This window comes from Anneissia japonica, unplaced genomic scaffold (genome assembly GCF_011630105.1).
Source record: "Anneissia japonica isolate Jap-2015-1 unplaced genomic scaffold, ASM1163010v1 scaffold3040_len1308831_cov196, whole genome shotgun sequence".
Taxonomy (NCBI): domain Eukaryota; kingdom Metazoa; phylum Echinodermata; class Crinoidea; order Comatulida; family Comatulidae; genus Anneissia; species Anneissia japonica.
In genome coordinates, this window is record NW_022718257.1 from 439,482 (window position 1) to 453,064 (window position 13,583).

General features: G+C 32.5%; 1 protein-coding gene across 8 annotated transcripts in view; it reads left to right on the top strand.

Moving 5' to 3' along the window:
- The first annotated feature begins 1,733 nt into the window (after positions 1–1,733).
- Positions 1,734–13,583, top strand: part of LOC117110506 (arf-GAP with SH3 domain, ANK repeat and PH domain-containing protein 2-like) — a 50,075-nt gene continuing 38,225 nt past the window's right edge. For all 8 annotated transcript variants that reach the window (XM_033253245.1, XM_033253239.1, XM_033253241.1 and 5 more), the window contains exons 1-3: positions 1,734–1,947; positions 10,673–10,745; positions 13,277–13,425. In XM_033253245.1, coding sequence (XP_033109136.1) covers positions 1,831–1,947; positions 10,673–10,745; positions 13,277–13,425 — 339 coding nt within the window. In that variant the 5' untranslated portion in view covers positions 1,734–1,830. The remainder of the gene's footprint in view (positions 1,948–10,672; positions 10,746–13,276; positions 13,426–13,583) is intronic.

Consider the following 13,583-nt stretch of genomic DNA (forward strand, 5'->3'; position numbering starts at 1 on the left):
TAAAATTTGAATGTAATTTTAAAAATTTAGGGTGGGGGCGGTCCGGCTGGACCCCACTTGAATCCGCCACTGAAATTCATATCTTTATCGATTATAAAAATGGTAGGGCCTATATCTAACTCATTTAAATGTATTGAAGTTACCAGTGAAGATACCTTTAAGCGAGTAACTAAAACACTTTAAAAAATATAAGAACCAGAAAATTTTGCCTATTTCAAGCTCAAAATGCACACTTTTCAAAGATAGACAATTATTGTACAGCAGTACTGTATATTAGTACTGTACCGCATTATTATACGGTATTACGAGTCATTTGCACATGAGCGGTATACACAGATATATAGATTGGCTGGTTTTTTCTATTAAAAAAAATATAAACTTTCTTTGAAATTTTACCTCAGCATCAATTTATTTTTATTTTGTTCTAGTATTTTTTAAAGCAATTTCAGCCTCAGTGTTCTTATAATATGTGTTCTCATATAGGAGGCTTATATAAAAAAGTGTAAAACAATCGAGCGTGGGCTTATAAATTGTGTGAAAATACACTGCCCACACACTGGTTTGTTTTTATGATATGGAGTCTTAAACTGGGGGGATGTAGGCCTACTATATCCAAACAAGACGAAACACCCAGTAGTAGAACTGGCGACTATTTTAGTCAATTGAATTCATGCAGTCAGATCAAAGCAAAACTTATTTTTTTTTAAATATGGAAGATAAGCGCATCGTGGACCAAGGTTAATTCGAGCTGTTTTGCGCTTCAAGACTCACTAAGCTGGAAGTGGGTCTCCACAGTATAGTGTATCTGTACAGTAGTTACAAATGTTATTAATACCATGAGATTGCTCAATCCAAATTTACCTAGCTTATAATAAGGTTTTGGTTGTTATCATTAATTGGAGTTGTTGAAAATGACCCGGGAAAAATTTTAATGGTATTGGGTAGCCAAAATAATCTCTAAACAATAAAGTTATAGGCCTATACGTCTAAGAGATAGAAATCGTCCCAGTAATTAACTCCTGACCGCCCCCACCCCCATAATACGTAATAAAACACCCAAACGTGACCCCGCCCCTCAGACTATGCATGTTGATTGCCAATGATTCCCTCTGTCCGACAAAAAACAAATCTGGATACGGCACTGTAGTACGTCAGTGCATCGTATCATCTTGAAATTAAACACACATCAGGAGGACTTGACCAGAGAGAGGGGAATGCCCTTACTTCCTGACCATGGAAGAAAAAGAAATAAAAGAAAAAGAATGAAAATGACCCAGATGAGGGTGACCATGCATGGAGGTTATATATGGTTTAGTTTTTAATATTTATTTTATAATAATACATAATACACTGCCCTAAAATTTCGAGTATAATATGCCAGCTGGTTTGTGTAGCTATTTAAGCCATCAATGTCCGGAACATAAAATGTCTACAAGATACTGTATTGATCCGGTTTCTGTATGTCTCTTGTATTTGTGACATGTAATTGTTGTCTTTTGTACTGGGGCCTGTAGGAGAGCAGGAAATTTCCTATTGAACAGGTTTCCCCAGTAACAATAAATAAATAAGTAAATAAATAAATAAAAATAAAATTAATAAAGGACATATATTTTCTTGCGGAAAATTAGGCCTAATACGCCACTCAAGTCGTCGTAGCCTCTAGTAGACAGTCGTATTTCCGTTTTGACGTAAGAAGTGTTTAGACGTCTGGATTCTGTAAATATACGAAATGTTTAGCTTCCGGTATCGCGAACTAAATTATTGCTAGAATAGGAAGGGATTTCAAAGCTTTATTTTGATTAAATTTCCGATGTTTCGTGAACATTCAGTATGATTACAGTTGCGGATTTTATTACAGAGAGCCAAGATGACTTTAATTCTCCAACAACCTCAACATTTGTGTCTCGAATGGGGGACTGCCGCAACACATTGTCGATGTTGGAAGAGGTAAGTCTGTGCCCAACCCTTTTCACTTTCTGTGAGGCTGCTGTGTGGTTGGGTTAGCCGTACATACGGATGCTAGTAACTGTGCACGGTACGGGCCTACTTACTTGCAGAGTGATATATCTTGGAGACCCTGGATATTCTGCATTAAAATGGCACTGACTAATGTCCATTTTTTTTGCCCGTAATCCCATAATTTTGTTCAAGATTTTGTCCAATAATGAAACAGTCTCGCATCCGACCAACTGTTTGTGTGCTGTGAATTTATTTTATTGCAAATGACAATCAATGTATCTCTAGACTCTGCTGACTCCAATCAACAAACCTAAGAAAATGTTAATTTTATTTAAAGTTCAAATAAAGTACAGCAGTAGGCCTAGGTCTACTTCTGACATTACATGGTTGGCGCATCGGTTGTGGCTTGAACACAAGTTGAAAGCTGTCAGGTTTAAATCATTGTTTATGCATTTAAATTCTGTAAAACAATGATCAAAGTAAATGATAAAATGGATATATAACATGACCTTCAAATCATCATAATGTGCTCTAGAAATAAGTAGAGTAGCGCTACCGTAATGAAGAAATCGCTAGTGTTGTTGGGATTAAATTGGCAGAAAGCTAGTGATATCCATTAAAGTTGTTGTACATTTCACATGTTAACACTAAAAATATTATAGAATTAGGCCTTTATAGAGTTGATAACATAATGTACAGTTTTATTTTAATAGTGTGTAAAAACGTGACAGTATGGTAATCTAAAACATCTCGATCAGTACATTTAAGCAAGTTAACACTATCTCAGACGTTACAACGCATTGAACCTCAAAATTCAGGAGAAACTGGAGGTGCTCTGGTGAAGGTCACCCCTACCCCCATGCATTCTGCTCTTTTGAGGTGTCAGTAACACTCAAAAAGCAATTGTACGCCGACATAATGATAAAAGAAAAATTGACAATTGGTACCATTGAGTTATTAAAAGTCACTAAATTAGCTGTTTTCAGTATTTGAGGGTTTTTCTGAAAATTTGGGAGTATTTCACAAAATTCGGGAGACAGAATATTGCATTTCAATTTGGGAGACTCCCGATCAAATTGGGAGGGTTGGAACGTATTCTATCTCATCTAAGTGGTGTAATTATTTTGTAATATTCTCATTTAGTAGCCACCCTGTATCATGGGACATGTACTGTTGTTAATTTAACAAATGGTACTAATTACCAAGAAGACGTCATACTAGGCAGGCCAAAATTGCTCCTTAAGAAGTTTACAGTACACCCTGTGGTGGAGCCTTTTGAATAAAGGGCAATTATTATTAATGTATTGTATCACAAGCTTGAATTTTGCTCAGGCAACATACAGTAGGCCTACCATAATGTAATAGCAGAAATAATTGATTAGATTTTCATGAACATAAGCAAGTTTTAGTTATTACTTCTTTTTTGAAATAGGTAGTCTTACAGTAGTTCAGTTGCCATAGTCTTATATTTCTATGCTAATGCTAAGATATATTTAAAAAGTCTGTACAAATAACTGGAAAGCATACCGAGATTAGTGTGATATAAAGCCCTAAATATATCACTTTTAGGCCTAAACTATTACTATTAATACTATTCACTGGTTGCTGAATATTCTAGCAAAGAATGGCTATTAATATAGATTTTGCTACAACTGAACAATATGTTATAGTACAAAATTACAGATTTTACAGCAATTCTATGCTACATTAAATTACAAAATTACAAGCTAATTTAATATAAATTTCACCATACTGTAAATTTTAATTTAACAATGTACACGACAGTGTAAATATGTACTGTACATGTGTAAACAATCGTACATGTACTACAGTAGATGATTAGAAGGTCAAAAGGTGGGATTTTGTTGACTTTGATACCATGATGCCATAGACTGCAGGGTATAATCAATACCCGGTATTAAACTTTTCATCCTAAATATGTCTTTTACTGATTAGCTCTGCAAATGTTATTGGATGTAAAGTCGGCAAAGTGCATGTCTGTAGTGTGTACTTAGTGTCTGAATGACTTCTTTTACACAATTACCAATTCAGAAGATGTAAAGTATGCAGAATTTGCAGAATTAATTATTTGAAACAGTGGTGCGAAAATTTGATCAAGCATTGTACAGTATATTGTGTATCTGGCAAGTCAAGAAATGTCAGAGCACACCGATTTGGAATTAAGATATTAAATCAATTAATATGTGGATGTAAGTTTATTATGGTATTTATATGTGACGCTTTAATATAGATGCTACACAGCCAGGCTCCAATACAAACTGACATTTAAATACTCCAAAATAATAGTACTGTACCTTAAAGGGCTATAAAATTCACAGAGAATTCAAGTTAAATTATAGTAATTTAACAGACTATTGATATTGTTTGATAATTGTACAGTGAAGTGAGCCTTAGTGATCAATTACTTAAATGCATGGGGCCCCAACACTTTGTCATTCCCAGGCCCTGTTACTCGTCATTATCCCACTGTACTGTATGTGAGACCCTATCATGATTCTCGTCAGATCCTACCAATTTCATTACCCATTCGACTACCAAATTAACAAGTTGTTCCTACCGTTTAAAAAATAAAAATTGAATAAAAATGTTGCTATGAAATATTACCATTGGTATGAAATACTGTAATACAAGAGGAAAGACATGAACATGAACATTCATATCAAGTTATAAGTAAAATGATAGCTTAATTGAATTTTAATATGACAAAAATTATTAACAAATATGAAATAGAAGAACTATACATTGTAAACAATCATTGAAAGCATGTCTTTTGTATAGTAATGTGCTATAAATACAGACCAGTGGCCTGTATACAGTACTGCAGCTACATACAGTACTGTTTAAAATAGAATGCTTCCTTCAATTATTACATATTAACATGACCTCTGTAAAAACTGTGTCACCGTGCTTGTTCAAAGCCACCTTCAGTTCTTCCATGGTTTCACAATTTAATTGCTATTGACTACAAAGTGAAGAATTGTACATTGCTATTATTATACTGAATGATAAATATAAAATTGAATATTGTTAAGACACATTATTATTGTATTTTCTCTGCAAGTACAGTAAAAGAAGTCGAGTCAAGAGAAGGTACAGAATGTCAGAAACAGGAGAACAAGCAAGGGGACAGGAACCCCTTCCAATCTATTTTTAGCAGTTGACAGCCAAAGCAATGAAGGTTGGGGGGGGTGGGATGGCACTTACTACTGATCTTAGTTAATATTAATTAGCATTAATTGATTAGTAAATTATGATGTGATGGGTTCAGTCAAATATTGTTTGATAGTGCCTAAGATTGTCTCGTTTTAGAATCTAACTGTTTAGCCAGGCACTCACAGCGGTCGTACGACGACCCATAATTCCGCTATCTGTGAGTGCTAGACGATGCGATACCATCTGCTGATTATTGGTGGCAGTCTGAATGGATCATTATTAAAAGCGATCCGTTGCGCACACGTCATGCCGTTGCATTAGTGCATAGTATCGTGTCGGCCTTAACGATCGTCGGACGCAATTAGTGCTCGACATTACCCATAACCATTACCTATTAGTTGCTCATACCGAATGATCTACCTTACCATATCTAGTCAGTATCTACTAAACTGTACTTTATTTGTGTTATAATATTCGTAATTTTTTCAGGAAATGTGATTATTAATCATTATAATATTCACATCTTTACTATCTGACTCATTATATTTGTGAATAAGGGCATTTTAGTTGGTTATAAATGAAATTAGTTCATGCATTATGGAGTACTGTTCAAGTTTAGAAACCAATTTGATTCCATCTGATATTCCTTTCGCCCATACAAATAAAGATTAATTAAGTAATCAGCACAAAAAAGTAGGAAAAGTATCCAAATATTTTGCAAAAATTATATCCCTGTTCAAGGTCATATTATTTGGTAGCCAATAATAGATTGGTGTGCTGGTATTACTGTTGAACACATACATTAATGCCAGAGGTTTATGCCCTTCACATCGAAAATTATTTCTGTGTTGAGTATAAACTTTGAAATGCTGTAAATGACATGTTTTTTCCAATTGTCATTGAATTTTGAAATATTTATTGAATGTAAATTCACCAGCTGATCAGGAAATTACAGTATTTTAAAGTCAGACTCCGGAGGAAAAACAAATTTTTGATATATTCTAGAACTGATTTTTCTAAGTCAGAAAAAAGTTGTTTGACGAAAAACTGGAGAATGGTGAATGAGATACAGATTTTTGAATATTTAAAAACTGGGGGAAAAGAGGCGTAACTGCCCATTTTTACACCATTTTTCCCCAGTTTTTAAATATTCAAAAATCTGTATCTCATTTAACCGTTGCTCAGTTTTTGATCAAACTACTTTTTTCTGTCTTAGAAAAATCAGTTCTATAACATATCAAACATTTTTTTGATATGTATGAAGGAGAATTTAATTAGAAACTCTTTTTTAAATAGTCAGATGAGGTATGTGATAGTACTTTGCAATTTGAACAAAATATCCTTCTTTTACAATTGTCTTTGTGAATACTGTACATGATCTTTGTCTCTGAAGAACATATCTGTAATTGATGACGTACTCTATGTTCAATGTAATGGCTAACTATAACGCCTAAGGACACCATCTGACATTTAGTGTCATAAATGTTATGTTTGCCATTGATATCAATTTTACAAGTGTACAATTTCATTGTAGTTTAAAAATGTTGGAACTGATAATTATTTTATCAGTTGCAAAAAAAAAATAAAATGAAAATGAAAAAAACATTTGCATCCTTCCTGCTGCCTCAATAATTTTATTTTAATTCCTTTAGTTTGAGCATTGGCATGCAATCTTTCCTGGTCATTGAAAAATAATAATAATAATAATAATAATAATAATAATAATAATAATAATAATAATAATAATAAATAGTGATAAATTTTATATTCCTCAACTTTCACCTGTATCGATAAGATCCAGTGTTACAGTAGCATAACAACTTAATTTGTAAGGATATAATAGATTTTTTTTTTAACTTGGTCTAAGGATGAATTATTAATATTTTATTAACCTGGTCATTTTTAAAACCTATTTATTATCTAACATGTTGACATTTATAGATTTATAACTATTTATATTGACTTTTACGAAATTGTACTCTTTTTTACAATATTTTTATAAATAATAACCACAGTTTACCAACTATAGTTTCTGTTCATAAAAATATTTTGAACAGTAACTATACTACCATAAACATTATAATGCTTTGGGGCATTTATTACTCTAATTGTGAATAAAATCATATTAATACTGTAATGCTGTACATGTTCCTTGTGGTGGTATACAGTACAGGAAGCCCAGCTTTGGTAGGGTCTATAGGCCTACCTCCCTACTGTACTTTACATCTGATTTCATGTACCAGCATTTCCCCGGGCAAAACCCAGAGTACCATTTGAATAAGTAGTTCAGGTGATGTTTACAAAAAAAATCCCACGATGTTTCAGGTATGAGCCCACCCACAAAATGAGTCCAATTTTGTGTTCAAAGCATGGGCTTATGCTTGAGAAACTATGTTGATAATACAGTACAAAGCTAAGTGTAAACAAAGTAAAGAAATTGAAACGTCAAATATAATTCGTTTAAATTTGTAATATAAGCATAGATATTTATAAGTATGAGTAGTACATTTTCAAATAATGCAGATAATGTTGCGAACGAAACTAATGTGTTTCTGCGTTGTTTTCTATTTGTGGCCTCGTACTGTCCTCCCAACATATGGCCTGTTATTTCTCTCAATCCAGCAGAAAGTTATGTGCATACGGCGTGGAATTATTGATGAGCATCGGGCTAATATGCAATTACTCACTGTTTCATTTAATAATGCACAATGCTGCGTTCTGCACTCCAGTATTGAGGTTTCTGGTAATCTATGGTTTAGAATGGTGACGACAATGAGTAGGATATTGTACAGTAATAATGACAATGATAGTTGTTGAGGATAATGATGATTTGATGATAGAAATGATGATTAATGATTGGTATGTGATGATGATGATGACATACTAGTACTATCAGTATGAACGTGATATGATTAAAGATTTTCATATAATTAAAATATGATGATGATACTGTATATGATAATGAGATGATAATTAATATTATGATGGTGACATCATAATGATATTTACAGTAGTAGTGTAATATGATACAATGGAATGATGGTATTCAGTACAATGAAACTTAATACAACAGTAAATACAGTAACTGCACAAGATGTTAGTCTTTTAGTACACTTGAATAATGATGATGATGATGATGTTATAATTCTAGAAGTCCAAAGAAATAATAACTGCATTGTTTACAGGGGCGGATCCAGAGATGTTCAAAAGGGGGTGGGGGCGGAAGGGGGGCTGAATGCGGGACCGATCCAGATAACACTGCTGTGCGCTAGGGGGTCCAGGGTATGTCCCCACGAAATGTTTGTGTTATAGACACCTGAAAATAACCTCTGGCGTTTTACGATCAATCTTTTCTTTTTCTTTCTTCCTTTTTTTTTCTTATTTCTTTTTTCTCGCCCCTCCCCCCCCCCCCCAGATCCGCCACTGGTTTATCATTAGGGTTACTGTCTGTTAAGATTCTCAATTATAAAAATTAATTTTTGAATTAAACTATTTTTTAGAATGAATGATATGAAAATTAGAACAAACAAATATTTGTCTGGCTAATGACCAAGTGATTTGATAATACTCTATATTCATTAACTATTTAATGGACTAATTTGTTTTTTAAAATAAGGATTTTATAGTAAAAACTATAACTATAACTATCAGTCTCATTTTTAAAATCTTATTAAAGTTTTGAGGGTTCTTTAGATTTCCAAGTTTCAGTAATGATGCATTCATTAATATGAGCACATTGAAGTGCTGCTTCAAGGTTGAGACTCAGAGCTATTTAAAAACAGCTTATATTTCATTGGAAATCTTCAAATCACAGAACCTGTTTAATTGGTGCCAACATCCTGAATGAATCCTAAAATTCATTTAAATATCAAGGATTTAACACGTTGACTGCCAAGTCTTTTTTCCTAGTTTCATTCAATATGCCAATGCATAAATTGCGCCACCATAATGGAAATCATTTCCATCAACTGTAGTGAAACACAAACAAACATATGTTATTACTTCTGGGTCCTTCCCTGAACCTCTAGTATAGGGTGAGAGTTTGTGTCCTGGCAACCGCTGCCAGCGAGTTTACATACAATACAATAGTGGTGTGTTGGTAAGGTATGGACGTGAAGCCACATTCTTGGCACTGTGAGTGAACCCTGTCAAACGTGAACTCAAGTCCATGGCAGCAAACATGTTAATAAGAACCTAATTGAAGTTAAAATTTAGTAAAAGTATCAAATGTCAACTACATTTATGATGGGGCTATGGAAGTTTTAATAAAAGAACCTAACAGGATTAGAACCCAAGACCTTGGAATTGGATGGAAACCATCTTAACCACCAATATGGATGTTTTGAAAACCTAAATTTTATACTTTTGTGGAAATCTAGATTTATATCATATCCGAACCAAAATTTTGACCGTGTTTCCGAAGCGCTGAATTTCAGCGTTCTTATCCTTACGCACCGATTTGATTTCTAATTGGTTTGGTAAGCCTTCCAATCCAAAAATTTGGATTCGGTCTGAATGCATCTTATAGTGAATCTATCATTGCAACGATGACAGTAGAGATCACCTTCTTTTAACAATAGAAATGTTGTATAATGATATTTGATAGGAAGTTCAAAGGTACATTATTAGTACTACTATGAACTTTGGTTAGCCATTGTACAGTAAGTCCGGTTGTGACGGTTGTGACGAATTCTTAAGCTGTTTGTATCTTATCAGAAAACTTGCTGCAGTACTTGAAGGAGATACTGTGTCCAAAATGAAAATAGGAACTAAGTGAATGAAGTGCAATAATGCAAGTTCAGAATCCAAATTTCTTGAACAACATTGTTTGCTAACAATATTCTCTGTGCCAAATTCTGAGTGTACAATAGCAAAACAGGTTTAACTAGGACCATCATTTTTTGTTGGTCATAGGATGTATGGTTTAGGCACTACCTTTATTTTTTATAAGAACCAGCAAAATTTTGTCCAGCCTCTGTGTTCTATTTGACATGTTTTTCTAAGATAGAAAAAAATTATTATTATGTATATTACTATACTGTATAGGGTATTATTAACCTTTTGAACTTTTTCTAGTTTAAAAAAAATAAAAACTTCAATTGACCTTACTTCAGCCTCAATTTGTTCTTAGTTTGGTTTTATGTTTTAAGAAATATCAGCCTTGGTGTTCTTAAAAAATATGTTCATTGATATATAAAAAAGTGTATTATCATGTTCACTCAAAAACATGCTCACGAAAAACACATCTTCAACTTCCCTTTCTGAGTATTCCATATGTTACAGTACTTGTAATGTGCACATAACATTCAACCCACCAGTTACCCATTTCTAATTTTCCTGGATAGATTTTGCAACTAAAGTATCATAAAAGTTCCTAAAGTATCCAAGGATGCAAGCAAGTTATCATAGTGGGAATTGAACCCACGACCTTCAGGATAAATATTACTATAAATAACCTGCTGTTCCAACTGCTCCTATAGTGCTAACTTACAGATTAATAGGCATACAGTACAATAAAGTTATTCTTTTCATATTTCAGGCACTTGACACTGACAGGGGTTGCTTGACCAAGATGAAGAGATCTATAAGATCCATTCAAAGCAGTGGTAATGGTAAGATCTTTTTAATAGGTTGTTTTAATTCAATGCTAAAATTTGGTGAACAGACATACATGTGGCTACTTAATAGTGACTGTCCCTTTAAAAATCATTATTTTATTTTGAAAAAAATCTGCCCACATACATCCTACTTTAGCTATGATATGCCTTTTAAAACTGTTTATTCATTTGAATAAGTGTCCACGTTCATAAAAAATAACCCTTTAAATTGTTCACTCATGGATTAAATCTACCCACACATAATACTGTACATCCAAAATTGCTATGAAATGCCATATAATACTGTTCATGTTCATCAATAATTGCTGGAACATACCCCTTAATTGTTCATTCTTTCGGTTCAAATTGGCCCACATATTGTACAGTACATACAAAATTGCTATGAATTTCCTTTTTAAATAGTTCATTCATTTGAATAAGTGGCCATGTTCATAGAAATAACCCTTTATTTAAATTATTCACTCATGAATTACATCTGCCCACACATTAGTACATCCAAAATTGCTATGAAATGCCTTATAATACTGTTCATGTTCAGTAATAATTGCTGTATAATACTATTATCCCTATAGTTGTTCATTGTTGCAGATCAAATTGGCCTACACAGTACATACAAAATTATTGTGAATTAGGTTTTAAAATTGTTCACTTGAAACAAATGTGCCCATGTTTATTCAAATTTGCCATGAAATGCCCCTTTAAATCATTAATTCTTTTGGATAAAATCTGTTTCCATATACAGTAAAATTGCTATCAAATAACCTAATATATAAATCTATATCTCATTTGATTAAACAAGTTTCCATGTTCATCTGAATTGCTATGAAATGCCCCTTCAAACCATTCACTCTTTTTGGATCAAATTCACCCACATACAGTACATTTAAAATTTTCATTCAAATGTTCCTTTAAATTATTCACTCATTTAGATCAAATTTATCAGTGTCATCCAAAAATTCTTTTCAAGCAATCAATTCTACACAAAGTATTCCTTTAGTCAACTATTACTAATCCTACAATCCTGCTGTATTTTTGTTCATTTTAGAATGGAATGTTATTTCTTAAATATTTCGTTCTGACACGTATTCTGACAATTTAAAGAAGCTGGAGATTTATAATATCACAATCACATCGGCAAAAAGAATTTCTAATCGTGTATGTGACATTAAAGAAGAATTTTCACCATCTTAAAACTCCCATTAACAGTAAATGTTGCATTTTTTTTGGTAATATTTTATAAATTGTCTAAAATTTTCTTAAATTTTGTTGGACTGAATCATGGGGAGGGACACACAGGGGTGTACAATCGAATGATGTTTAAAGCGCTTTGAGACCATTTAGGTAAATTTAATAACATTACATTACAATTCATTAAAGTGTGTTTTTTTTTTTTAACTAGAAAAAATGATTAATATATTGGGGTAAAATCTACAATAACAGCATAATATAAGAATTGTTCAGTTTAAATTTAATTCTTCCATTGGTCATCTGGGGAATTGAGCCTTGTTCATAGCCAGCTCATTAGCAATTCCGAATTGCAAAAATCGGAGCAATTAAATCACTATGTTATTGAAGCAGAAACGATGAAAATAGTCTTGCTAATACATTCTAGGAGTTACCATTTTTTAAACAAATTTCTCTGTACTGTACACAGTACATCTCCCAACAATACATTTTTATAGACAGTTGCTCAGAAGGTTTTAATTTTGATAATATTGTTAACAGTGACATTCAAGCTTTGTTCCTAGTTTGAAGTGATGTTATCGTTGGTCATTGTGTTTAAATATAGATTTATTCATAGAGCTATTTGTCATGTTATCCTTCGGTTTAGAGTCATGATATTTCTCAGTCTTTGAATCAAATAAATATCATGCATTCATTCCATATTTGATGTTCAATAGTTTCTTGGGCCTTAGGGATAACTGATGATATATGTGAAAGCTTCAATTTATGATAAATGGAAGGATGAAATGGACAGAGAAGGGGTTAATAAACAGGAAATTCCCTGGGACTTAAGATTGTGAAAATACGTAAAACATATTTCAAAACAATTATCTACATTAAAATAAAAGAATTTTTGACATGGTACTTTTGTGTTAAAGTCTGGAAAACCCCTAAAAATCTACTTAATATTATAGTTTTAATCTTGCATTATTGTAAGTAATTTGCTAACTTTAATATGAGCAATTCAATCATTGTAGTTGCTTTTTGAGGAGTTTTTCAGATTGTATCAATTCTGCAATCTGGTTGAATCTTTAAATAGAAATAATTATAAATTGAAGAAATGTATGATAGATTATTGTTCTAAGGATAATATAGTTTAATAGAGCAAAATGAAAAAATTAGATATAAAAAACTAGATTGCAAAAATAATCATAAGCTGTACTATAAGTAATAATTAAACTCATTTATTATAAGAAATTCAAAGCATGGTATAAAGCATATTTATGGTGTACTAGTACAAGTATGAGTATAAAATAACACAGTGATATTAACTTATTATTTCTTTGTTTATTAAATCTTAGAACATGTGACTGATATGATGACATTATCAGAGACACTAGAGAAATTAGGGGCAAATGCATTCTCAAAAGAAAAGGAACCAGAGCTAGGCACAGCATTCCTCAAGTTTTCCGTAATTATCAAGGAACTAGCAGCACTCATGAAGAATCTGGTATGTATTGTGTTGGGACGATGCAATCAAACAAAATAAAATTCAAATATTACAAAATAGGGCTGCTAAAATTATTACAAAGGTCGCAAGATATGATTCAAGTTCAGAAGCACTCACTAACTTAAACTGGAATAATTTAAACACCAAACTGTATCAAG